The 27,229-nt window shown below is 40.6% G+C and overlaps 1 protein-coding gene across 6 annotated transcripts in view; it reads left to right on the top strand.

Annotated features, from left to right (window-relative positions):
- The window catches only part of trmt1l (tRNA methyltransferase 1-like), a 67,628-nt gene that overhangs the window by 29,192 nt on the left and 11,207 nt on the right, over nucleotides 1-27,229 (top strand). For 5 of the 6 annotated variants that reach the window (XM_041208861.1, XM_041208860.1, XM_041208863.1 and 2 more), the window contains 6 exons: nucleotides 1,061-1,273; nucleotides 3,693-3,883; nucleotides 4,557-4,635; nucleotides 14,036-14,202; nucleotides 17,587-17,670; nucleotides 22,596-22,722. In XM_041208861.1, the coding sequence (XP_041064795.1) occupies nucleotides 1,061-1,273; nucleotides 3,693-3,883; nucleotides 4,557-4,635; nucleotides 14,036-14,202; nucleotides 17,587-17,670; nucleotides 22,596-22,722 (861 nt within the window). The remainder of the gene's footprint in view (nucleotides 1-1,060; nucleotides 1,274-3,692; nucleotides 3,884-4,556; nucleotides 4,636-14,035; nucleotides 14,203-17,586; nucleotides 17,671-22,595; nucleotides 22,723-27,229) is intronic. The other variant, XM_041208864.1, reaches the window with a different exon arrangement.

Genomic DNA, 27,229 nt, shown 5'->3' with positions numbered 1-27,229 from the left:
GATGTTGCCTGTTCTGTATCTGTTCATAGTTATTAAAAGTATATTCTACTTCACCTTGTTCAGCATAGTGGATATTAATTAAAATGACTTCTGTGTATGGTCAGGTGATGAGGTACCAAACAAACTTACGGATTATAAAGTTAGTTAATATATTCAGTTGTATTTTTGTGACTTGCTTCTAATAGAATTAACTTAAGTTTTGTGGATTGTATACATTTCTAGTTTGTAGTGTTTAGTTTCCAGTGCTTAAGAAATCTGTGGTTGCACCGACCTGTACCACAGAAGGGGGCTCAATTTGAACTTTTGATGATGATGTAATATTGACCTTATTGGATTTGTCACTCATTATACAGCATTGAAGTCAATGGAACTAAATTCGACAGTGTATCATGGGTGACTGATGCAATACTGTGCACTTTACCATCGTTGAAAGTTAAAATTACCCTCAGTGCATTTAAAGGAAACAAATTGTTGCATTTTAGGAAGGTTTTGAGTTCAAAACCCAGCTTCTACTGTAACTTTAGCTCACTGCTTTCAGAGAGTGTGTTTCAGCAGTTCTTTGCTATGAAAATGAGTATTCCATTTTGAACTCAATTGGGCAACAGAAGGGAAAGAAGGAACTGTTGGGGCCAGTACGCTCTCACAGGCCTGGTTTCTGCGGTTGTTTTCCAATTCCAAATTCCAATTTTGCATTTTCAATCACTTTGACTCTAACCTCTGGAACACATTTACTAAACCTTACTACCTTACTACTCTTATACTTAATTTAAAAATCTCGTCAAGAATGAAGTTTTTAGACCACTCCTACGTTTGAAGCACCTTGGGCTATTTATTGCTATAAAAATGCATGTTTTTGGGAAGAAGCCCCCACAGCAGTCTAAGCTGACCTGCCTCCAATCTATGAGGTGGAATCTAGTGGGGTGAGACAGCAGGAGGTATTTTCTATATAAAGCTTTTTGGGGGGAAAAAATTATTGCAGTTCAAATAATAAAGATGACGTTGAACTATGGTAACTTATACACTGATTGCTTATGTCCTGTTTTTTTTTACCTTGAGACAGACACTTAGACCCATTTGGAACGGCAATAAACTACTTTGATGCTGCTTTCAGAAATGTGAGGAACCTTGGGATTGTTTCTGTGACATCCACGGACATCAGCACATTGTACTGCAAAGCCTTAAATGTCACCATGCGCCACTATGGTTGTAACATTGTCCGGACAGAGTACTATAAAGAAGTTGCAGCCAGAATGATCATTGCTTCTCTGGCAAGGTACTCCTGATATTGGTTGACAACTTTGTCTGTTTTTGTACAAGATATTACAAAAAGCCTCCCAAGTAGCTAAATAAGTTGCTTAGTTTAGGAATAATTTTAAAACAAGCGTCTACATTTGCCCAAACTTTTCTATGCTAGATACCTGTTAAGAGAAGACCTTTCACATCGAAACATGTTTTCTATCCATCTTCAATTCCAATAGACATCCCTGACTTGAAGATGACCTCAGCCTGTCTGTGTGAAATGTGTAATTATTAACAAGCATCCTAACCAAGGGTAGCATTGAAGTGGGGATGTTTGGGTGACTGTATTGAGTCAAGCACTATAATTTGTATCAGCAATGATCCTATTCTCCATTTTCAGAATATGTCAGAAAAGAATGTTTAATTTATTGAAAGATTCAGTTATTTATACTCTCATTGTCGCACAGGACGGGAGCTATCCCAGTGATACAGTCCCATTCATTCCATCTAAAGCAGTCTTGTTTTCCAGCTAGGATGCATGTTCCTATATCTCCGTTTCAGTTTTCTTGCAACCACTATTTGTACTCTTATTTATCTTTCATGCTATTTGCTTCTCATTTTTGCGATACCTTACAATGTAGCAAAATGGTGCCTCATAATCTGATGTATCCAGAACTTGGAGGCATGACAGTTGAAGTTCTACAGTACTGAAGCGTACAATTACTCTTAGTTGAGATCAATAATATAAATATTAATTTTAGAGGAGAGTATTTTCTTTTTTGTTTTAGGCCTGATATCTGAGAGAAATTTGTCATATTTGGAAACACGTTGTTGTTTGAAAACACATTGAGTTGTTCTTAGCATTTTTTCCACTTGGCAACTTTCTTTTTCCAAGAAAATATAAGATGCACTGAATTGTGATTAATCTGAGCAAACCAAGTATACACAATCAAGGTCATCGAGCCCATTGGTGTCTGCAACTGGAGTAGAAAAAATATCACTTTTATTTGCATCTGGTCCCAGGGATGAAAATTTTATCCTTGGTGTGGCTGAAAGGATTAAACAACTCATTTATGGCTGTTACATTATCTGTCAACATATTAAAAGTAGAGCATTCTGAAAATGCACAATTTGTCAGTAAAGTTGTGAAAACAAAGACCAATTAGCATTTAGACATGAACCTTCATCAGAGCAATTCCTTATAGTTGGCATATACTGGACTGAAATCAGTTGCTATTGGTAATGCAACAGCACATTCTAAGACTGCATGATATTGAATGTAAAGCACAATTAAATTTGTAGACTCTTGCATCAAGAAGCCCATCATACTTGTGCTGGCTCTTTGAAAAATTCCCCTGCTCTTTCCTTATAACCCTGCAATTTCCTCCTCTTCAAATCTTTATATAATTATCTAACTTATTGCATTAAAAATATTATTTTCATCTCATGTCTGGTTCTTTTGCCAATTGCCTTAAATCTGTGTTCTGATCTATCAGTGGAATAATTTTCTCTTAATTACTCTATCAAAACCCATCATTTTGAAAGGGTCTATTAAGTCTCCTCTTAACCTTCTCTGCTCTAAAGAGATCAATCCCAGCTTCTTATCATTCTAGTTTAATAAGTAATGTAATTTTCAAAATTAACAGTAGTGAATAGTTTCATATTGAATGTCCCAATTCATGGGTCATGCTCAGTTAAACTAGATTTGAAATTCTATTTTGGTCATCAGTGTTACCAATGTAAATCTAATCGACTTTATTATAAACATAAACTGAATATTTGTAGATCCTGTTGACTTTCAGGTTGATTCTTTATATGTTTCATTGTGCTCCCTTGATTCTGCCTTGGTACTTGTTGATTTAGTAAACAGCAACAAAAACAAAATATAGCATTTTCTCCAAAGTTACGGTTAAAAGCCTTCAATTTAGAATTTACGTGAAATAAGATGATTTAAAAGCATCCCCATACCATTCAAATGTGTGAAAAATTCCTGTAAGCTAATAGCAAAAAATACGTGGAATTTTAGATATAAGAATATCAGTCTTTTTAATTCTCATGTAACCCTCCTTGTTCAGCAGGTGAAAGTGCAATGTGGTTTTATGGCACTAAAATTAATTAAAGGCGTAGTAGTAATGATGGAGTTTGCAATACAATGCCAGTTATGTTGTAACTGAAGGATATTTCCCATTCTTTTACCACTGATCTATTTTGTTCTACCTGGGTTAGGAAATGGAGAAGTGTTTTAAAGTCTATTTTATCTCTACCATTCCTCTTGATTTGGAACTATGGGCAGAATTTTCCACGGAGTGGGCATGGGCGGGTGCGGACCCAATTGGCGCTCCCTGTGCAGACCGGGTGGGGGTTGCCTGAGTCACATGTGCGTGAAAGAGCGCAGAAATCTCCCTGAGGCACTTCAGGTATATTCTTATGCTGTATATGGTGTTTTCCTACAGGGCTGCTGCACGCTGTAACAAGGGTATTGAGGTTCTGTTTACTGTAGCTCTGGAGCACTTTGTTCTGGTGGTGGTGCGGGTGCTTCGAGGACCAACCCAAGCAGACGAAAGCTTGAAGAAAATACGTCGCCTGATCCATTGTCAGTGGTGTGAAGAGCGGATCTTCTACAAAAAGTGCCACATGCTAGAAGGTAAGACTGCATCAATAAAAGGCCACACAACTAGCTTATGTTTCATATTTCATTTTCTTCCTTGTTTACTTCATGAATTTTTTTTCCACTTAAGTGATGGAAAGGTGTAGTCACATAGTGTGTGTTTGTTGACATGGTGGTCAGCAGCTGCAGCATTAATCATTCATGTTCTCAGTACTTTTTAATGATCCACTTAGCGTTGTAAAGAGCTGGTTCTGTCTGTACATGCCATTAGTGAGCTTTGTAAATAGGAGATACTCATCAATGACTGAAAACTCATGCTACAGCATTTGAATTTAGTCCACTGGTCCCATGGTGGATTTTAACTGAAGGATAAGTATATCTGAATTACAGTTGTGATTAAAACTGAAGAATTTACATTATTATGTCAGAAGTAGTTATTGGAGCTTGATGTCATTAAAAAAAAATCAGTAAAGATTTCACAAGCAGCAACTACAGATAAACAGAACCAAATACAATAAACATTGCTCTCCATGGATTTCTGATGTATCAAAATATTTACTGGATATGGTCTTATGACCATATACATTTTGAGTCAAAGCTATATAATATAAACTGGGTAATCACTCTGAAAATTGATTTACAACAATGCTTTTTGTCTAGTAACAAACCATTGATCTGTTTTCAAACTGATTTAGTGTTGTTCTTTCAGAGAGTGCATACCGTCAGCTGCCCTGTGACTGTCATGGAAGTATGCCAGGAAAGACCGCAGTGGAACTTGGACCATTGTGGTAGGTTTGCTTCTTGTAATTAAGGACTTGGCATAATATTCCAAATTATTTTTGTCCTCCTATCAACAGTGCTGAGAAATGGATACTTATCATATTTCTGTGCAGTGAGTTTGTCCACCATTCCCAGCTCAATTTGACCACAGATATAGTTCTCTTTTGCAGTCCCTCAAAGAATTTCAGTCTCATAAGCTGGAGAGCACAATTTCCATTTCTTGTGGCAGTTGTGTGAAGGCAGCCAAATATGGAAGAGCTGCAAAAATCATTTGGGCTTTGATTCAGGTACTGGGAGCTGGTCAAAAATTATCCACACTCTTTTCACACAAGATTCTTAATAGGTTCTGTGGAAAACAGATACAACCATCTGTCTGCACAATACTCAAGTATAAGCTTGAGAGGTGAAAAGCCCATGTTTAAACCAGGGTTGTCCTAATTAAGTTGCATAGGTCCGTATCAAACAGTCTTAAGACCACATTTAAAGTTTAAATCAATGTTGTATTTATCTCAAGTTGCTGATATTAACAGATCTTGGTGTTCTGATTTAAAATTTATCAATGAGACAACAACACTAGCAACAGCTCTTTCCATTACCCTAAAAAAATGGACAAGACAAACAGGCAAATCAGAAATATGAGTACAAGTAAAACTGAGTTGCCTCGGTTTTGATAACTCCTTTGCCAGTGGTTAGGAGCCACGCGTTATCCTATGGCTCCAAGGCTACTTACCCCTGATTTGAACTCATTGCATTATTTTGCCCATTTCTAAAATTTAGAATCAAACTATTCTTGGGGAAGATACAATAAAATGGCAATTGTAAAAGATTAATTTCCTAAGTGTGTAGAAACAAAGATTTGATTGTTCAGAAATGATCCAGTAATGCTGATGGTAGGGGGTGGGCAGCAGATCTCTTTGCTTGTAATCTCATGATCATTATGAAAGAACTCCAGGCTTGCAAAGTCTTAGGCTCATGTTAGTGTATTACAACATTACAACAGTGACTTCACTTCAGATGTACTTCATTGGTTGTAAAACACATTGGAATGCCCTGAAAGTTGTGAATTGCATAAGTAAAAGTCTTTTTATTGCAGTAGATTGTTTTATTTTACGTCATGTAGAACTATAGCTCAAACCCTGTGAACTGAACATTCAGAGTGCAAGTTGCATAGCAGTTGTAATCAGTTAATTACTTTTACTGTAATGGCTGTTTAAGCCAGCAATTTTCAAACTTCTAACTCCAAATGACAGTATTGGCCATACAAAGAAAAACAGTGATGCCACTACAGAAATATTAATGCAAAGAAACAGAAAAATTAGGCAAGTGAATAAAAACAAAATACAGGAAAGCACTGGAATCGCCTGGACCCTATCTGAGAACCTAAACTTGAAGTTCACCTGTCACCTCTGCACTCCAGTCCATTTACCTCCTCAGCTTTGTGTACCTATCCTTACCTGCCATCCCCTGTCATACTTCTACAAGCTCTCCCAACATAAACACTCTGGTCTTCTGAACCTGGCCTGCTCGAACTTTGGTGACAGCCTTCAGCTGTTGCAAGACCAACACACTAAAACTCTTTTCCCTAAGTGTTTCCCTTGCTACATTTCAGCTTGCCTTCAAAAGCCTTTCAAAACTTTCCCCAAAGCATAGTATAATTCAGTATTTTACTCTGAAAAGCCACCTACGTAAACCACGAGGAGTTCTATAGCTTAATATATAATAGACAAGAGCAATGCAGATGCTAGTGGTTGCTTAATCATTGGAGTAGTTTGAGGATCTCAACTTACTTTCATTGGTATGCTATAAGAAACACATGAAGGGAATCAAAAAGATGAATAAGAAGCAGTTGATCAAAACAAGAGGGATGCAAAAGGTGTATGCCATTTTGGAAATTGCGCACAAATTTATTTTACATGAACTGCTACAGACTACAAACATGTTCTTACTGGAAAGCAAGTACTGCATTCCCAATTGGTGAAGGTGATTGGTCCATTCAGCAGCACATGTTTTTATGCAGGTGGCACCATTTAACTTTTTGATGTAATCACCATGTGGGAGAGCATGCCAAGATATTGGCTGTATGCAGGTTTAAAATTGTTAGCTCTGCCCTGTTATGATTCCCAAACAGGACTTGGGGAACCTATTTAATTCCAATTGCAAAGAAAAGCTTCGGTACTAATGTTTTGTGCATCATTTGCCTCGATATAGATCACCAATTAAAGAACAAGCACTGCTGCAATGGACAGTATTGTGGCCAATGTTTCCTTTAATTTTCCTTTACCCTTCGTGGCCTGTTTGTTGCACTGTGTGGTGCCTTTAAGATTGCTATGCGGCTCCATGGGCAGTATTTTCCGGTCGGTGTGCAGGGGCGGACCCGAGACGCCAACGCATAAAATGACGCATGATGACGTCAGGCGTTCGTCCTGACGTGATCGCGCGCCATCACAATATTTTGTTCGGCGGCCACACACCGGAGTTGGCTGCATGCCTGTCGAAATGTAAACAGCCTATTAAGATCATTAAGAAATTAATTGAGCCACTTGCGAACACTACCCGTCCAACCTTAAGGTTGGCGGGCAGGCAAAAAGCCCAAGCGACCTTCGCATTTTTCAGGAAACCTCATCCACGAGAGGGATGAGGTTTCCTGAAGCTTTTATTAAATAAGTAGATTTTCATAAATATAAAAACATGTCCCCACTCGTGACACAGTCACATGAGGGGACATGTTTAAATAAATTTTTAAAACATTTCTTTAATTATTTTAATATCCATTCAATATCCCTAAGGCCTCAAGGAGATTGCTGCACTCTTTCGTGCGCATGCGCAAAAGAGCTCTAGCCCCACCTCTCCTTCCTCCCCCCACCTGCAAAAGTAGCACTGAGCACTATCGGTCCTGTATAACGTTGGGCAGGCCTTAGTTGGCCCGCCCATGTAAAATGGCGGTGCGGAGCCGATCGCAGGGGACGATCGGCTCCGCGCCCTCCCCCACCCAGCCCTCCTGCCATAAGAAAAGTCCTGCCCCATGTGTGCATATCTTAAAGGGGTCCTTTTCGGGCGTGGCCTATTTGTCCCCTGCACGGCCATGCACCCACACAGTTGGAGGGAAGCATTGATTGTGATACCTTGGTATTTTCCTCTAGTGTTTGGTTCAATTCCCAATTACCCTATTCACACATCTGCTTTTAAACTGCTACTTTTCATTCAATATGTTTTCTATTTTGACTTTGTGGCTCATTAGGAATATTCCCACACCAGCAACAGATTTAATACTTGGCACTGCCTCAATTTATGTACTTGTCATCCTTTTTAGTCTGATTAATATTTTATTGAGTCGAAACAAGTCCAGTGGAAGCCAGGGTATAATCTGATCCAGATCCCATTGTGTTCAGTGTACCCTTTGTTCTGTGGAACAGATTCAACACCACCAGAACTAGGTGAATGTGCAAATTCTAGCCGTCTATCTGAAGGCAGTTCTATATTCATAGATTGTTGCAGGCTAGTATAAAGACAATTCCCTCTGTTTGTTATTTGTAGTGCAGTGTGTGTTCTTTGTATACATGTTTAGGTTTAACTGCAAGTGGCAAGCAGAGAAAATTTTCCATTGAGTTGTAAAAATTATAAAGCATTAATTCACTGTTGCTATTGGACTGCATCTAAACTGCAAATAAAAACCTGCCTCTTGAAAGCTCGTAACTCTTGACAAATTTTTTTAATCATGGAATCAAAGAGGTCTACAGCACAGCAGAAGGCACCTTCAGCCCATTGAGTCTACACCAGTCAAACAAGTACCTAACTATTCTAATCTCATTTTCCAACACTAGGCCCATAGCCTTGTATGCCATGGCACAAGTGCACATCCAAATACTTCTTAAATGTTATGAGAGTTTCTGCCTCTACCACCCTTTCAGGCAGAGTTCCAGATTCCCACCACCCTCTGGGTGAAAAAATTCTCCCTCACATCCCCACTAAACCTCCTGTACCTTCCCTTAAATCTATGCACCGTGGGTATTGATCCCTCCACCAAGGGGAAAAGTTCCTTCCTGTCTACCCTATCTATGCCTCTCATAATTTTATACACCTCAATCATGTCCCCCCTCAATCTCCTCTGCTCCAAGGAAAATAACCCCAGTCTATCCAATCTCTCCTAATAACTAAAACTCCTAATAACAGGCAACATCCTGGTAAATCTCCTCTGCACTTTCTCTCCTGCAATCACATCCTTCCTATTATGCGGATTCCAGAACTGTACGCAATACTCTAGCTGTGGCCAAACCAGTGTTTTATATAGTTCCAACATAACCCCCCTGCTCTTATATTCTATGCCTTGGCTAATAAAGGCAAGTATCCTATATGCCTTCTGCATCACCTTATCTACCTGTCCCATTACCTTAAGGACCAGTGGACATGCACACCAAGGTCCCTCTGATCCTCAGACTTCCCAGGGTCCTACCATTCATCGTGTATTCCCATGCTTTATTTGTCCTTCCCAAGTGCATCACCTCACACTTATCCGGATTAAATTCCATTTGCCATTGATCAGCCCATCTGACCAGCCCGTCTATATCCTCCTGTAATCTAAGGCTATTCCTCCTCACTACTTACCATCCCATCAATTTTCATGTCATCCACGAACTTACTGATCAACCCTCCTACGCTCAAGTCTAAATTGTTTATATATACCACAAACAGGAAGGGACCCAACACCGATCACTCTGGAACCCCACTGGACACAGGCATCCAGTCACAAAAATACCCCTCGATCATCACCCTCTGCTTCCTGCCACTCAGCCAATTCTGAATCCAATTTGCCAAATTGCCCTGGATCCCATGGGCTCTCACCTTCGTTATCAGTCTCCCATGCGGGAACTTATCTAAAGCCTTGCTGAAGTCCAAGTATACCACATCAAATGCATTGCCCTCATCTACATACCTGGTCATCTCTTCGAAAAATTCAATCAACTTGGTCAGACATGTCCTCCCCTTAACAAAATCATGCTGACTGTCCTTGATTAATCCCTGCCTCTCCAAGTTTAGATTAATTCTGTCCCTCAGAATTGCTTCCAATATTTTCCCCACCGCAGCAGTTAGACTGATTGGCCTACAGTTCCCTAGTTTATCCCATCCTCCCTTCTTGAATAACAGTACCACATTGGCTGTCCTGCAGTCCTCTGGCACCTCTCCTGTGGCCAGAGAGGTATTGAAAATTATTGCCAGCGCCCCTGCTATCTCCTCCCTTGCCTCACTCAACAGCCTGGGATACATTTCATCCGGGCCTGGAGATTTATCTATTTTTAAGCCTGCCAGACCACTTAGAACCTCCTCCCTTTCTATGCTAATTTCTTTAATTATATCACAGTCCTTCTGCCTGATTTCCATACCTACGTCGTCCCTCTCACTTGTGAACACTGACATAAAGTATTCATTTAGAACCCTACCTATGTCTTCCGGCTCCACACACAAATTACTACTATAGTCCTTAATGGGCCCTACTCTTTCCCTAGTTATCCTCTTACTCTTAATGCACTTGTAAAATAACTTTGGACTTTCCTTTATTTCAACCTGCCAATGTTTTTTCATGCTCCCTTTTGCTCTCCTAATTTCCTCTTTACGTTCCTCCCCTACACATTCTATACTCCTCTAGGGCTTCCACTGTTTTGAGCCCTTGGTATCTGCCATAAGTCTCCTTTTTCTCTTTATCCAATTCTGTATATCCCTTGACATCCAGGGTTCCCTGGATTTGTTGGTCCCACCCTGTGTCTTCACTGGAATATGTTGGCCCTGTACTCTCCCTATTTCCTTCTTGAATGAGTCCCGTTGTTCTGATGCAGACTTACCTAAAAGTAGCTGTTCCCAGTGCATTCTGGCCAAATCATATCTGATCTTATTAAAATTGGCCTTCCCCCAATTTTGAATCCTGATTTCTGGTCCATCCTTGTCCTTTTCCATAACAACCTTGAATCTAACAGGAGTTATGATCACTATCTGCAAAATGCTCCTTCACTGATACCTCTACCACTTGCCCAGATTCATTCCCTCAAATTGTCCAGGACCGCCCCCTCTCTTGTAGGACCTTCTATGTACTGGCTTAAAAAGCTCTCCTGGATGCATTTTAAGAATTCCGCTCCCTCTAAACCTCTCACATTATGACTATCCCGGTTAATGTTGGGGAAGTTGAAATCCCCCACTATTACTATCCTATTATTTTTATACTTCTCTGAAATTTGCCTACATTTCTGCTCTTCTATCTCTCTATGATTGTTTGGGGGCTTATAGTACACTCCCAGCAATGTGATTGCTCCTTTTTTGTTTTCAGTTCTAACCATATGGCTTCATTTGAGGAGCCTTCTAAGATGTCATCCCTCCTTACTGCTGTAATTGATTCCTTGATTAATATTGCGATACCTCCTCTTTTTACCTCCTTCCCTGTCTCGCCTTAAGATCCTAAATCTTGGAATATTGAGCTGCCAATCCTGCCCCCTCTCAACCATGTCTCTGTGACAGCAATGACATCATACATCCATGTGTTAATTTGTGCCCTCAACTCATTTGCCTTATTCGTCAGACTCCTTTTGTACTAAAATAAATGCTATCCAACCTTGCCAAATTCCCTTGTGCCTTAACTAGCCTATAATTTCTAAGCCTTCCAGAATCACTTGCTGTCTCTTCTAATTTTGGCTGTGCTCCCCCTGCTGAATCTGCTCCCAGGACCCCACCTCCCTGCCAAATTATTTTAAACCCTCCCCAACAGCACTAACAATCCTTCCTGCAAGGATGTTGGCCCCATTCCGGTTCAGGTGCAACTCGTCCGCCTGTACAGGTCCCATCGCCCCCAGAAACAGTCCCAATGTCCCGGAAATCTAAAGCCCTCCCTCCTGCACCAGCTCTCCAGCCACGCACTCATCTGGATTAACTTCCTATTTCTATACTCACTAGCGCGTGGCACTGGAATTAATCCAGAGATTACTACCCTTGAGGTCCTGTTTTCTAATCTGCTTCCTAGCTCCCTAAATTCTGCATGTGTGACCTCATCCCTCTTTCTACCTATGTCATTGGTACCAATATGTATCACGACCTCTGTCTGTTTACCCTCCCCCTTTAGAATGCCCTGCAGCTGTTCAGTGACATCCTTGACCCTGGCACCAGAGATGCAATGTACCATCCTGGAGTCACGTGTACGGCCCCAGAAACACCTACTTGTTTCCCTTACTATCAAGTCTCCTACCACTAATGCTCTTCTCCTCTTCCACCCCCCCCGCCCCCCCCCCCAACCGTGCATGATCATGGCTGCACACCCCAGAGGAACCTTCACTCTCACAGTTTTCCAACACAGAAAAACGGCTCTCAAGCGTGATGCACCCTGGGGATTTCCTGACTACCTGCCTGACACCTTTCTTCTGACTGCTGGTCACCAATCCCCTCTGTCTGCAATTCGGTAAGCTGTGTGGTGACCACATCTAATATGTGCTATCCACGAAGCTCTCAGCATCGCGGATGCACCTCAGTGTCTCCAGCTGCCGCTCAAGCTCCAAAACCGGGAGCTCAAGTAGCTGCAGCTGATGGCATTTTCTGCACACATAGTTGGTCAGAGTACAAGGAGCATCTAGGACTCCCCACATGTTGCAGGCAGTACATAACACAGGACTGAGCTGCCCTGCCATGCCTGTAGTTGAAAAGAAAACCCTTTTAAGTTAAATTCAGTTTAAAAAGAAGTTTAATTTATGTACTTTAAATAAAAACTAGAACTCTTACCTTTCCTTAGTTTAATCCATTTTAAACTGGATAAAAACGCTTATCCAGTACTCGCCAATCAGCTCTCACCTTTGTGCTCTCGTCACTTTTTGAAGCTTCCCCGCACTCACGCTGGTTCTGATCTCTCTGCCGCTCTCTTGCGCTGTCTTGTGATGGCTGGCAATTATTTGTGTATCATATTCTGGTTGCTAAGTATGCAAAAAAAAATTCCACTATGAATGTAATTTTTTAATTTTTTGATATTAGATTAAAATTACATACAGCACTTCTGATTGAGCAATGATAATTGAATAATAAATCTTGTGTCTGTCATCTGCACTTAGTGTTTTCCTTTGTGCGTGACAGCATTGGAGTCTCTATCATGAATTCCTTTTTACAACAAGGCAGGTAGCACAGCATGTGAACACTGTGCACTCTCATGTATGCCAATCCAGTTTTTTTTTTGTTGAGTCTAACAATGCAATACGGGATTTACGGTGAAGGCAACAGCTGCATACTGGCTGATGGAGTACCCAATGTTACTGCAAATCATTATTCTCTTTAGGGGAAAATAGACACCATAATTTGCCTTACACTAGAGTCAGTCCAAGCCCTTTAACTGAAATCCTTAGTTTATTTTGGTGGTGGTGGGGATGGAAGAAGTGATAAATGGGGCAAATAATCAAACATTCTGTAGCAAAAGCAAAATACTGTTGATGCTGGAAACCTGAAATAAAAACAGAACATGCAGGAAATACTCAGGTCAGACAGCATCTGTGGAAAAAGACACAAGTAACATTTCTGATTGATGACATTTCAGCAGAAGCTGTCATTTAGTTTATAAAATATACAGATGTAACATCAAGAAACTGAGTAGACTTCCATCTAAAGCAAAGTTAATTATACTCTAATACAGAATCTCCATATATTTTTCCTGTGTTTACCCTAGCCCATCGTTGGATCCTTGCAGATATAATAATACACCAGCTGAATTCCCCTACACTGCCAAGTCCCTTAACTTGCCCAAGTCACTGGGAGAATGCACCTTCAGGAGGAGTGTCTCTGAGCTTCTCTCACTAAGCACCATTGGGATAACCTGACAATAGTTGCTCATCTTTCTTTTACCTGCCATTTCTGCGTGGCCCTGAGATAACAGAAGAGAATAAGAAAAATCTTGCTTAAAACGATTGTTTTGTGAAAAATAAACAGAAAACAATTTTAGATATACATTGATTATTGACCAGGATTTTTACGAAGTTCTCGATATCGTAAGTGTCACACTTTATTGAAGCTGACTAAATGTTCTATGACTCAGGGTGGCTAAGTGGGGTGGAATAAGTGATAAATGGGGCAAATAATCAAATATTCTGTAGCAAAAGCAAAATACTGTTGATGCTGGAAACCTGAAATAAAAACAGAACATGCAGGAAATACTCAGGTCAGACAGCATCTGTGGAAAAAGACACAAGTAAGCACGTTCTTATGCAATTCACCAGTTCTTCAATATTAGTTCTTACAGCATATAGTAGGTGTAATTCTTGTTGGTAGTGTCTGCACCTTTGTTGGTTAGAAGTTGGTTGCAGTAGGCTAAAATTACACTGCATTCATAAACAAAGCACAGAGAATCTTGCCCCTTGACATAATTTTCTTTTTGTTTCTTGGTTCCTATTCATTTTCAAGGGCAGGGTCATTGTTTAACACGGGCTTCTTGCGAAGAATGTTGTTTGAAGCAGTTCAGCATGGAATTGAAGACATCCAGCCTTTGCTAAAGAACCTGATCTGTGAATCTGAATGCACAACCCTGAAGCACTATTCAATATTTGGACCAGTGAGCCACAGCAGTCAAGGTCAGTTTATCCAGTGATACAGTTTTAATAATGATTTTGAAAGTGGATGTATAAAGCAGTTTAGAAGCCCTTAGGTGGAAGAATTGCAGTCACCACCAATTGAAGTTGTAAATTGGTGTTCAGTTAGTGAAAACAATGAGTAATTAAGCCACGCTGATCCAGAAGGTTGCTTTGTGTTAAGTTGGGTTGTTTCGACCTTGACACCATTTATGGACCCATACCTGGCCTCATTGTCCCTGGTTACAATGGAGAAAATTCAACCAGAGTTGCCACTCCTGATTAGAAAGAGCATCTGTATGAGCATTAGTTAACAAGAAGATCAGGTCCTATTGCAGTGACCCCATGATGCTATTGCCTCACAACCCTTGCATGTCAAAGGCCATCTGAAGAATTATCATTTAGCCAATTACCTGAGAAGGCTGGTACTTGTGGATCATGCCCCAACATGCTTGAGGAGTGGATGGGGAAATATTGAATGGATGGAAGGAATATAGTTTGCCATATTATTTCTCGGCAACTGACTTTTTTATCTTGATTGGTATGTCTAGGCAAAGGGCCAAGGCTCTTTTGTGCTGAGCTTGCTGATCATCACAATTGCTTTGCAAACATCAACAACCATCAAACATACTGGTTATCTTTAGCACTGTCAGCAGAAAAGGCTCTCAAAATTGACTCAAACAATTGCTAGCAACTTGACAATATATATGTGATAAAAGGACTATAGTCCTATCAGAGTATTGGACTATGAGATTCACCGTCATTTGAGCCATGCAGCAAGATTAGTGACTCATATATTGTATCCATTATTTTCTATAATTATAACTTCTCCTTTTCAAGAATTGCTTTCGAGCATAGAATTGCTTCTGATGTAGCTGCCAACTTCCTACCCTCCTGCGACATACCCATGTTGTATAAGCAGCCCATTGGATAGTGACAAGCTTTTTGAATATTGTACTTAATGGCATATTTTCTCCCCCTATTTGATTTTGCTTGTGCATTCCTCTGTGTCCATTTGGGATTACACCTCCATGTAATGCTTGCTCCCTTCTCTCTTGGGAAAATGCATGTCCTCACCTCAACTTTAGCAAAACCATCACTAGAACAACATAACTGAAAAAATTGTAGTGCCAGCTTGGCTCAATGGCAGCACTCTTGCCTCTTGAGTCAGACTGAAGGTCCACACCCAACTGCAGGACTTGAATACATAATTTAACCCGATTCTTCAGTGCCTTACTAAAAGAGTGCTGCATTGTTGGAGGTGCTTTTTTTCAGAAGAAACATTAAACTGAGGCCGGTTGACTTGTTCATGTGGATGTCAAATATTTGATGGTGCTATCTGAAGAACAAAAGTTGAGTACTGCTCACATTTCTCCCTTATCAGAATAGATTAGTTATTTTTTTACCTGTGCAATAACAATGAATATACCTCGAAAGTAATTCATTGACTGTAAAGTGCTTTGGGACTGCCTGAGGATATGAAAAGCACTATTCAGTGCAAATTCTATCATTTATACATATATAGAGCACCCTACTGAGAAATGTGCATTCAGTAAGGCAGAGTGCCTCAATTGATGTTCATTACATTTTACTTTACCTAGAAATCTAGTCTGGTGATAATTGAATTCTTAATTACTTTTGAAGATGTCGAGTTAAAATTTAAAATGTTTTATAATACATTTAAAAAGATGCTTTCTTAATGAAATATTTTCTGGTGTTTTGTTTGGAAATAATATCTCTCTCTCTCCAAGCAGGTATGTTGATTGCAGTTAATATTAATAAGGTATTAACTAATTTTCCCCACATTCCAGTGCCTGATGATAAGCATATGTCCCTCTACAGATGAGAGTAAATCTTAAGCAAGCCTCTCCACAACTCAATGCTGTAAGATTATGTGACTCCCACTGGGTAAAAAAAAGAAGCTGCCACTGCTAGCTATCACCCCTAATACTTGAGCAGGGGGTGATACTTGCCCTGTTGCTGGATTGTGTCAGTGTAGTGCAATTGATGGCACTCTCACCTCTGAGTTAGAAGATTGTGGGTTCAAGTCCCACTCCAGAGACTAGGCTGACACTCTGGTGCAGTACTGAGGGAGTATTGCACTGTCGGAGGTGTGCTGTCTTTTGGATGAGCCACTAAACCAAGGCCCTATCTGCTGTCTCAGGTGATTGCAAAAGATCCCAAGGCACTAATGCGAAGAAGAACAGGGGAGTTATCCCCAGTGTCCTGGCCAATATATAGCCCTCAATCACCATTACTAAAAAACATTTGCCGCAAAACTAACATTTTTCAGAATATGGGTGTGAGTGTGGATGGTTCTGCCTGTGACAGATTTCATTGACAGACTGCAAGGTGGAAATTATCAAAAGGGTTAGGTGTAAAAAGGATACTTGAAATACTAATAAGTGAGCTAGAGTATAAGGGTCAATAGTTAAGGTGTGAATTAAATTTGCATTTTAAGGTAAGCGAGGAGTTGTTTGATTTTCAAAGAGATGGTAGGATGTTTACAACTAACAAGATAAATTGGGCAAGGTAATAATGTTTATTTTTCCCAGAAGTGCTGACCATAATGATGACATGAAAGATTTTTATGGGAAAAGAGAGAGAAGTGTATATAAACAAGCATGGAAGGCTATGTGGGGGTGGCTGTGTAAAATTTTGCAAGGTACACCATGTGAAACAGCCTTGGGGAAAAGCCTCTAGCCATTTTTTGAAGAAGTCTGCTGTGTCCAGTAACTAAAGTTGTGTTCAAAGCCTTTGGAATTCCATTGTCGAGTGGGTGCTGTTGCAACTTTGCTGGATTGCCTATTTAAATTTAAAATCTATTTTGGACTGATGCCTTAAAGGGGGTGTGTAGTTGGGATTCAGGTTAATTGGAGATTTGGGGATTTGTTAGAATATTAAGTAACTGTAATCTTATGTATGTGCTTGAATTATTTTCTTTTGGTAATAAATGTTTTAATTTAATTTTAAAAATCTCTAAAGGTGTTAGTGGATTCATTACTTCTGAATTCAGAGCACAAATCTTCTCATAAGAAATACAAATTGCAAACCTGTTGTGCTAGCATGGCCAAGTTTCCCTTGAGGCTTTGGACAAATTGGCAGGCATGATTCCTACATTATAACAGTGATTACTCTTCAGAAGCACTTCAAAGGCAATAAATCACTTTGGGACATCCTGAGGTCTTGGAAGACGCTGTATAAATGCAAGCCATTTTTATTTGGATGTAGCAGCATAGTTAGATTATGGCACTGACTGACAAGTTGAGCTGTACCACCCTGTTGCCTGATGGAGTTTGTATCGTAGGGGAAATGGTCAGCAAAAAATAAATCAATTGTCAATGTAACTACAAATGGTTATTTCAATGTTGCTGTTTTTTTCTCCAGAGGAAAGCGGGGTTGTTATCAAAACCTTAGCCTCTCATAAATCTGGAGTTGAAGATACAACCACTGCAATGTACTCTGGTCATGGTAAGCATTCATTTAATTGAATGAAATTCAATGATAATGTAATACAAGGTTGAATCTCCATTACCTACAATTAAGGAGGCATGAGAAGATAATGGAAATTGGGAGATGATTGACAGCTTTCAAACTTTGTTCTTGTGTCTAAGACATAGCAATATTCTAAGTACAGGAGTGTTTTTCTTATTCTTTTATGGGGTGTGAATATTGCTGGCAAGGTCAGCATTTGTTGCCCATCCATAATTGCACTTGAGAAGGTGTTGGTGAGCCTCCTTTTTGAACAGCTGCAGTCCATCTGGTTTTGGTATGACTACCATGCCGTTAGGAAGGGAATTCCAGGCTTTCGACAGGACAGTGAAGGAACAACATTATGATTCCAAGTTAGGATAGTGTGTGGCTAGGCGAGGAACTTTCAAGTGGTGGTGTTCCCATGCGCTGCTCCCCTTGTCCTTCTAGGTGGTAGAGGTTGCAGGTTTGGAAGGTACTGTCGAAGAAGGATTGGTGAGTTGCTGCAGTGCATCTTGCATGTGGTACACACTGTGCATCAGTGGTGGAGGGAATGAACATTTAAAGTGTTGAATGGAGTTCCAATCAAGCAGGATATGGAGTGAGAACATATAGAGGTAGCAGAAATATATTACATAACTTTCTTCAACAAGATGACAAACCACAATTCATCCAAGGTTGTATCCTGTACAGATTCTGACAGATGGTCAAGATAGCAGATAACAGGAGTGTGGATAATGACTTTTCCGCCATAAATAATGCCAAATAACTTTCAGTTGTAAATGCAACCAGGAGGTGCACGTGACTCTCCATCAGTGAATAATGAAATTAAATTTATCTCTGCAAAGAGCAATTAAAAATTGTGGACGTAATAGGAATATTTTTTTTTAAAAAAGCACAGGAGTGGAAAGATTCTCCTCTTGCTTGTCCCAAAAGCTCTATTGTCCGTTTCCTCAATATCTATTCAGTTCTCCCTTGAAATCATTGCACTATCTGGGCTGCCCTTCCAGATATTCTATCATCCTCTATGTAATGTGGTTAAATTTAAACCATCAGTGCACCTTCTCTCTTTTAAACTTTGAGCCCTGCCCTGAGTTCTATAGATTGTGACAATCTTGAAGATCATATTAGGGTTCACTTTCTACAAGGCCTCCAATGTTTGAATATTCGTATATTCGCATTCCTAATTTATATGTTCGTATTAGCTTCTTGACTGACAAGGGATCAAAGGATATGGGGGTAAACAAGGAAAGTAGAGCCACAGTCAGATCAGTCATGATCTTAACAAATGGCGGAGCAGGCTTGAGGGAACGATTGGCCTAATCCTACACCTAATTATTATGTTTGTATGTTTATAGAAGAGCAAAATATTGCTGCCAGACTTGCTGACTATTTCCAACATTCTGTTCATTTTAGATTTCCTTGTTATATCATGGTTATCAGAATTGGGCCCAGTAATCGAGATGTGATTGTACCAGCGCAATGTACAGACTACTTTACATTTCTTGGTTTCGGTGTTGAGGGAAGGAAGTTAGAAATTGAGAAACCGGAAGTATATGTTTCCTGGAAATCCTGTTGGATTTACTGACAGGTCCTGATTTTAAATTTTTTGGGGTTCTAGTCTCGATTTCATTCAGCTACTGGCTTTCCTGAGGCCAGAAACGCGTTAAGTATGAAGCACAGCCTCATCTAAATATTTAAATTAGTGGCTAACCTCCAGGCTGCAGGTAAATCGCTGGACCTCCAAACCACCTCTGCTAAAACCAAAGTCAGAGTTCTCATTTTAGAAATTTTAAACCCCACCTATCCTGGAGGGGGTTAACATTGTCCACTATATTTTGAGATCTACACTCATGATCTAGTTCACTGTCCTTGCTGCTGCTGCACTCCAGACTATTGGGTTTCAATAAACCATTCACAATCCCCCATATTCTCTCCTGTGTTGTACCCTGCAGCTTGGTGCCATTCAGTTTATGTTTTCACAGATGCTGCCCTGACCTGCACTTTGTGTTTTTATTTCAAATTTCTGACTTCTCCAGTATTTTGCTCTGGTTCATAATCCCACTGATTTACTTTTTCCCACTGTTCAGCTATCATTACTTTTCATTTTCTGCATTAAATTCCATTTGTCATTCATCAATCCATCTTCGCAGCCTATTCAGATGCCTTTGTATGCAGTTTGCCTCTTCCTGATTGTTTGCTGTTACCGTCTAGTGACTGGTTGCCATGTTGAAGTGGCCTCATTCACAACCACCCTCTGCTCTCTCTGGTTTTGCCAGTCATTTGTTGTACAAGTCAGAGGAAATTCTGCCAACATTGTACAGTACTGTTTTTAGTGTGCACTTTAAATGTTGCCCAATAAAGACCCAAGTGAAACATTGAAGTCCCGGATGCAATTCAAAGAACTGTGATATTGATCCTCAGCATCAGAGAACTTAACTAAAGAAAGTTAAAGAAACTGGGGCGCCTTAGCCTTCAGAGGACACTGTTTACCTTATCACTGCGAAGCTGCTATTCAGTGTGGAAAATGAAAACTGTTGAGTATTTCTTTAAAGATCAAAACAGTGAGATAATGGGGTATTGGCTGAAACTAAAGAGTAGCAAATTTTTGCCTGATGTCAGGAAAAATTTCTTCAGCATAATTAGCGCTTTGAGGAAGGGTAGTAAAGACCAAAAAACATTCAACAGCCTCTAGCGTAATTGGGGTGTTGTGGAGTTTTCCTTCTGGATTAATGATCCAAGATTTGACCAAATATCTTCCTTCCCCTTCATTCATCTAATGATTAAATAAACCACTAATTTCAGGGTTGCAGTTCTCACAGTTGTGACCAACTTGTAACTAACTTTCAGTTGCTTTTATATTGTGCCAAGATCCATGATAGCTGTATCAGCTCCTGATGTCTATGGCTAGTGCAATCACTGAATTCTGACAGTAAACTTGAGCTCATCCAAAGCTCTGCCCGAATCCTAACTCTCACCAAGTCCCATTCACCTATCAACCTAAGCTTCTCATCCTGTTTCAAATCCCTCCATGGCCTTGCCCCCCTCCCTATCTCTAATGTCCTGTAGCTCCACAACCCTCCAAGTTAGCTATGTTCCTCCAATTCTGGCCTTTTGCACATCCCCACCATTGGTGGCTATTTCTTCAGTTGCCCAGGCCCTAATCCCTGTAATTCCCTCTCTACCCCTCTCCATCTTTAAAGATCGCCTTAAAACCTACCCCTTTGTCCAAGCTTTTGGTCACCTTTCCTAATATGTCCTATTGTAGCTTGGGATCAAATTGCATTTGCTAACACTAAAATACTTTTGAATGTTTTAGTACAATAAAGGTACTAGACAAATGCAATTTATTGCTGAGACTTAATAAATGCTCTGGGAAATTCAATTTTTTGTTGTAACCAGCTGTTAGGTGTGTACATTTGGAACCAACAGGACCTTAATGGTCTTGGCGTCTTATAAAATCAGCATTAATATAATTTGCCTGAGGTGATGGGTGTCAGAATCAATTGTGTGCAGTATGAGTTATGGCATTTGAACATCACTAAACAACTCTCTGCAGTTCTTATAGACCGAACAGGATGGGGCTCTTTTCTCCAGAAATGAGAAGGTTAAGGATTAAAATTATGAGGGGGGAGTCAGTAAAGTAGATGTAGCGAACATTCTTCCACTTGTGGAGAAAACCATAAATATAAGATAGTCGCTAATAAATCTAATAAGGAATTCAGGAGAAACTTCTTTACCCAGAAAGTGGTTCGAATGTAATAGGAGTTAAAATGAGTTGAATAAATGTATTTAAAGGGAAGCTAGATAAGTACATGAGGGAGAAAGGAATGGAAAATATGCTGATAGGGTAAAATGAAATTAGGCAGGAGGAGGCTCGTATACAGCATAAACACCGGCATAGGCCACTTGGCCCAAATGACCTATTTCTCTGGTTTAAATTCTGTCTAATACTATTTCATAAACATGAGGTAAAGGCTAAGCTATTATTACTATTAGAATGAGATAAACGAAGTGCTGTAGCATGTTAGGATACCAAAACGAGCATAATTGTAAAGCATCCAATGGATAACCTATGATTTTACAGAGTAGCAATCACAATTAAGTCAACATATTTCAGGCTAATCATTTGACTTGAATCGATTCAATTTATTATTTTGATCAGGAAGACGTGGGCCCTGACCGTAACTTCACGCTGGCTGGCCAATTAACGGCCAGCCAGTGTGAAGCGCACGCTGATAACCTCAGCGCTGCTGGGGTGGGGCGGGAGGAGCACGAGCACTGAAGTGTGCACATGCATAGGGGTGTGCTCAGTGAAAGCTCCCTTACGGCACAGAGCTGCCTCAAGGAGCTGAAGATTTTAACATGACAAATAAAGATTTTAAAAATAAGGAAAACGTCCCCACATGTGACTCTGTCACATGAACAGGGACATGTGAAATATGAGTTTTAAAATTTTTATTGGCTTTTTAGTCACTGTTCGAAACCTGTTCGAAATGTGCCCGTGGATGAGGTTTCGTTAAAAATGCAAAGGCCACCTGGCCTATTCACCTGCCTACCAACCAAATAGTTGGATGGGTAGCAAAAAATTCAATTTAATTAATTGATTAAGGGCCTTAATAGGCTTCTTAATTGTTAGTGGGCGCGCTGCTGCCTCTCATGCACGCCTGGCGACCGAAAGATCAAGAGTGCGCGATGATGTTGGGATGCTCACCCGACGTGATCGCTTATTATTTCACTCCTGTTCAGGTCAGGCGCAGGATGAAAAGTTCTGACCAATAATTCTAAAAGTTAATAGCTTGTCCAATTAATTTGCTCTGTGCACTGTATGAGTAATGAGAGTGGTTTGAATCTGTGCTGTATATAGCAATGTCCTACTAGCTATATTTGTAACCAATGAATATTCCCAATTTCCACTTTGCCAGACAAACGGAAGGGTAATGATGTGTCTGGGAATGCAGCAAAACGTCAGAAAGGAGATATTCCTGTGGAGCATCCTCCCTTCTACTACAGCATCCATAGGCATAGTATTCGAGGAATGAACATCCCAAAGTAAGGCATTGCAGGTTCTTTTCTCTTTCTGTCCATTTGTAAACTCTTCCATTCTAAGGTTTCACCAATCAGTTTGGCTCTCAGCTGCTGGCAAGTTCTGCTAACCAGCTTTACTGAACGTGTAGGATTGGCCACAGTTCAGAAGTTAATGCTGCTCTTTCTTTAATGAGGAACTTCTTGAAACCTACTTATATGACTGTTTCCTAGACCTATTAAGTAATCAGAAATTATGAGTATTTGTAAAAAAGTATTTGTAAGAAACATTGACATCAAGGATATTCATTTTTATTTGGTTTCCAGCTGAAATCTATATTTATGCATAATTTAAGAGCTAAGTACATGCCCCCTTCAGTATTCAACATGCATCCACTTTAAATCTAAGTTCTTATATGAAATGACTTCTATGTCGATCAGTTGCTGCCATGACTGCTTCCTTAATATAGCAGATTGCCTTTTTAACTGATCAATGGGTTCTTTTTTTAAAAAAAGGAGAAAAGAAAGTATTTTTAAGTACAGCACTTCAGTACATCTGCAAATAGTTTTTTTTATTTAAAAGATACTTCTGTCACCACTGTTTCTTAGTAACAATTTTAAAACTAGTGCTTAAACAGATCTGAGCCCACCACTCACGCAACTCTGAAGCCAATCATATTTCTGCTTCTCCCATAGGATCAGAATAATCCTAACCAAATTGTGAATTATTCATTCTGTCACAGTGACTATGGTGCATTATCCCTCCATGGTCTCTCTACAGTCATTGACACAGTTCAACTATACCATCCTTCTCCAAGCCACTTCTTTATTCAGCTCCATATTGTTCTTGCTTGGTTCCAGTCTCATCAATGTGTTTATCACCTGACTTATCTCACCTCTGCCTCATCTTTTCTGAAACCGCCCCCAAAAAGGATCTATCCCTGGTCCTTTGACCTTCCTGATACAGCTGCTTGGCAACACCTACCTTTCGACATAAATTTAGCTTCCACAGGTACAACTATGGCATCCAGCTCTACTCTCTATTACTCATCTCAACCCCTCCATGGGTTGTGTGCTAAACATGCAGTCTTAGATGAGCCATAATTTCCTCCACCTAAATTTTAGGAAAACCAAGCGGTTGTCCTTCAGGAAAGGAAATCTGCCATCCTTTACCTTTTCTGGCTTACAATTGACTCCAGACCCACAGCAACATAGTTGACCCTTATCTACACTCTGAATTGACCTAGTGAACCACTCAGTTGTACTGAACTGCCACAATAAAGTTGAAAAGGAATAAAACCAGTCAGTCTACCTGGTTTTGAACTATACATGAAATGACAACAGGACCCCTGCCGAGTCGACCCTGAAAAGTCCTCCTTACTAACATCCAGGAGCTTGTGACAAAATTGGGAGAGTTGTCCCACAGACTGGTCAAGTAACAGCCTGACATAGTCACACTCTCAGAATCATATCTTACAGGCAATGTCCCAGCGACCTCCATCACTATCCCTGGATATGTCCTGTCCCAATGACAGGACAGATCCACTCAAGGTGGCGGCACAATGGTATACAATTGGAAGGGAATTGCTCTGGGAGTCCTCAACATTCACCCTGGGCTCTATGAAGTCTCATGACATCAGGCCAAATGTGGACAGGGAAACCTTTTGCTGATTATCACCTACCCCCGCCCTGCCGCGATATCCCGCAACTCCTCCATATTGAAAACCATTTGGACGTGGGTAGCAAAGGCACAGAGTGTACTGTGGGGTCCTTCAGTACCCATCACCAAGGATAGCTCTTTAGCACCACGGCTGACCAATCGGGCCGAGTCCTAAAGGACGTAGCTGTGAGACTGGGTCTGCAGTAGGTGGTGAGGGAACCAACAGGATGGAAAAACCTACTTGACCTAATCCTCATTAATCTATCTATCAGAGATGCATCTGTCCATGATGGTGCTGGTAGGAGAGACCATCACACAGTCCTTGTGGGAGTGAAGTCCTGTCTTCATACTGAGACACTAGCCATTGTGTTGTGTGGCACTGCCAGCTGAGGTCTTCAAAGCTGGTGAACTTATGTTTACACCAAGACTCCATACATTCATCCTACAGATTTGGGAGGAAAATGTACACTCCTATTCCCCATCCCACCACCCCTCCCCCTCAACTGTAGCTGTGGAAATCCTCCTTGAGACATTGTGGCTTTAGACCTTCCAGAGGAACATCCAACATGGCCTTTGTTGCAGACAAATCCAAGAAAAATATCGAGAACAACACCAGGAACTGATCATTGCATTTATTGAACTGACCAAGGCATTTCACTCAGTAAATTGCAAGGCTCTGTGGTTTGTGCCACAGAGATTTGAATGTCCAAGAAACTTCTTCACAATCCTGCAGCTGATTTGTGATGATATGATTGCAACTGTCTTGAGTGGGAGATTTGAAACAGTCCCCTTCAAAATCAAGACCGGAGTCAAGCAAAGATGTGTGATAGCCCCACACTGTTCACAATCTACCTGACGGTGGCTACTCATCAAAGACCAACTGCCCTCTGGCGTGAGTTTTAGATAGCACCTAGGTGAAAAATTTTAACCTTATTCGCTTCTGTGTCAAAACTAAACTGACCATCAGACATACATAATCTACATTTGCAGGTGACTGCAGTATTAATGTCCACTCTGCACCGGATTTGCAAGTCACTCTCAATCTCTTCAATTCTGCACATAAGAATGCCCTTGAATGTTGCCAAAACAAAACTCATATCAACACAGAACTGGTCAGCCAAATATTCCACCTCCCATATATGTGGAAGGAGAGATTTGGAATATGTTGAGCACTTCCCATACCTTGGCAGACACCCCTCTCAAAAGGCCAGCATTGACAAGGAGACCTAACACCAGATCAGTTGCACCTGTTCAGCTTTCTGCAAACTACGGCAGAGAATGTTTGACGATGAAGACCTCTACAAGTCAATAAAAGTCCTTGTGTACAAAGCATTGTCATCACGACACCTCTATACTGCAATGCAACCTGGACTGTATATCAGCGAGAGAAATGCCACCAGTAATGCCTCCACCACATTCTCCAAATTTAATGGGATGACTGTCGAACAAATGCTAGTGTCCTTCATGAATCCAGCTCCGCAAGTGTTCAGGAAAAACTCATGCAAAATCAACTACAGTGAACTGGATGGCCAAAAAGCACCTCCTCACAGGTCCTGCTTTCTCAATGCTCAGAAGACCAGAGTTTTAGGGTATGACAAAGCAAATGCTATGAAGACACTCTGAAGCTCTCCTTAAAGCACAACAGCATTGCCATTAATGACTGTGAGGAGCTTGCTACCAATCGTTTAAAATAGCAAGAACTCGTCCATCAAGCTGCATCATGCCTCAAATCCAAATGCCTTAATGATTTGGTAGAGTGGCAGCAGAGAAGGAAAGAAAAGGAAGCAAATTCTGCACCCTGGCTCCCTGAATATATGTCATCCTCGATTGAGGGACATCTAACGACAATGGCAATGTGATACTACCACGATGCTAAATGGAATAGATTCAGAACAGATCTAGCAGCTCAAAATTGGTCTTCCACAAGTCACTGTGGGCTGATGGCAGCTGCAGAATTGTATTCAACTACAATCTGTAACCTCACTGTCCAACATATCCTTACTCTACCCTCTTATCAAGCCAGAGATTCAATCCTGGTTCAATGAGGAATGCAGAAGAGCACGCCAGGAGCAGCACCAGACATACCTCACTCTTGGGTTACCTTCAATTTCTGGTGTATAACATTAGAAGACACAATTTACATATCAGAAATAGAGGATAATCTAGGGGCTGATAATGGTGAGGAAATTAAGGTAATTAATATCAGAAGAGAAAAAGTACTGGAGAAACTCAAGGGACTAAACCTGACATCATTGGTTGACACAATATCTAACACAAAGGAAGATGGTTGTGGTTGTTGGAGGCTAATCACCTCAGCCCCAGGATGTCGCTGCAGCTGTTCCTTAGGGTAATGTCCTAGGTTGACGCATCTTCAGCAGCTTCCTCAATGTTCTCAACTCCATGAAAAGATCAGAAGTGGGGGATGTTTGCTGATTGCATAGTAATCAGTATCGTTCGTGTCTCCTTAGATATTGAAGCAATCCGTGTCCATATGCAACAAGACCAGGGCAACAGTCAGGCTTGGGTGATAAATGACAAGTAATATTCACGTCATGCTACTACCAGGCAATGACCATCTCCAATAAGAGAGAATCTAACCATCTCTCCTTGACACTCAATGGCAATGAATCCCTTGCCATCAACATCCTGGACGTTACCATTGCTCAGAAACCTAGCTGGATCAGTCATATAAATACTGTGGCTACAAGAGTGGGTCAGAGGCTGGTAATTCTGCAGTGAGTAACTCACCACCTATCACCTCAAAGCCCTCTACTAGACACAAATCAGGAGTGTGACAGAACATTCTCCACTTACTTGGGTGATCGTGGCTCCAATACTCAAAGCTCAAATCCATCTAAGACAAAGCATTCCACT

The sequence above is a fragment of the Carcharodon carcharias genome, chromosome 16, assembly GCF_017639515.1.
Source record: "Carcharodon carcharias isolate sCarCar2 chromosome 16, sCarCar2.pri, whole genome shotgun sequence".
Lineage (NCBI taxonomy): Eukaryota > Metazoa > Chordata > Chondrichthyes > Lamniformes > Lamnidae > Carcharodon > Carcharodon carcharias.
Note: the sequence above shows the minus strand (reverse complement) of the source record. Positions and strands in the feature narration are given on the sequence as shown.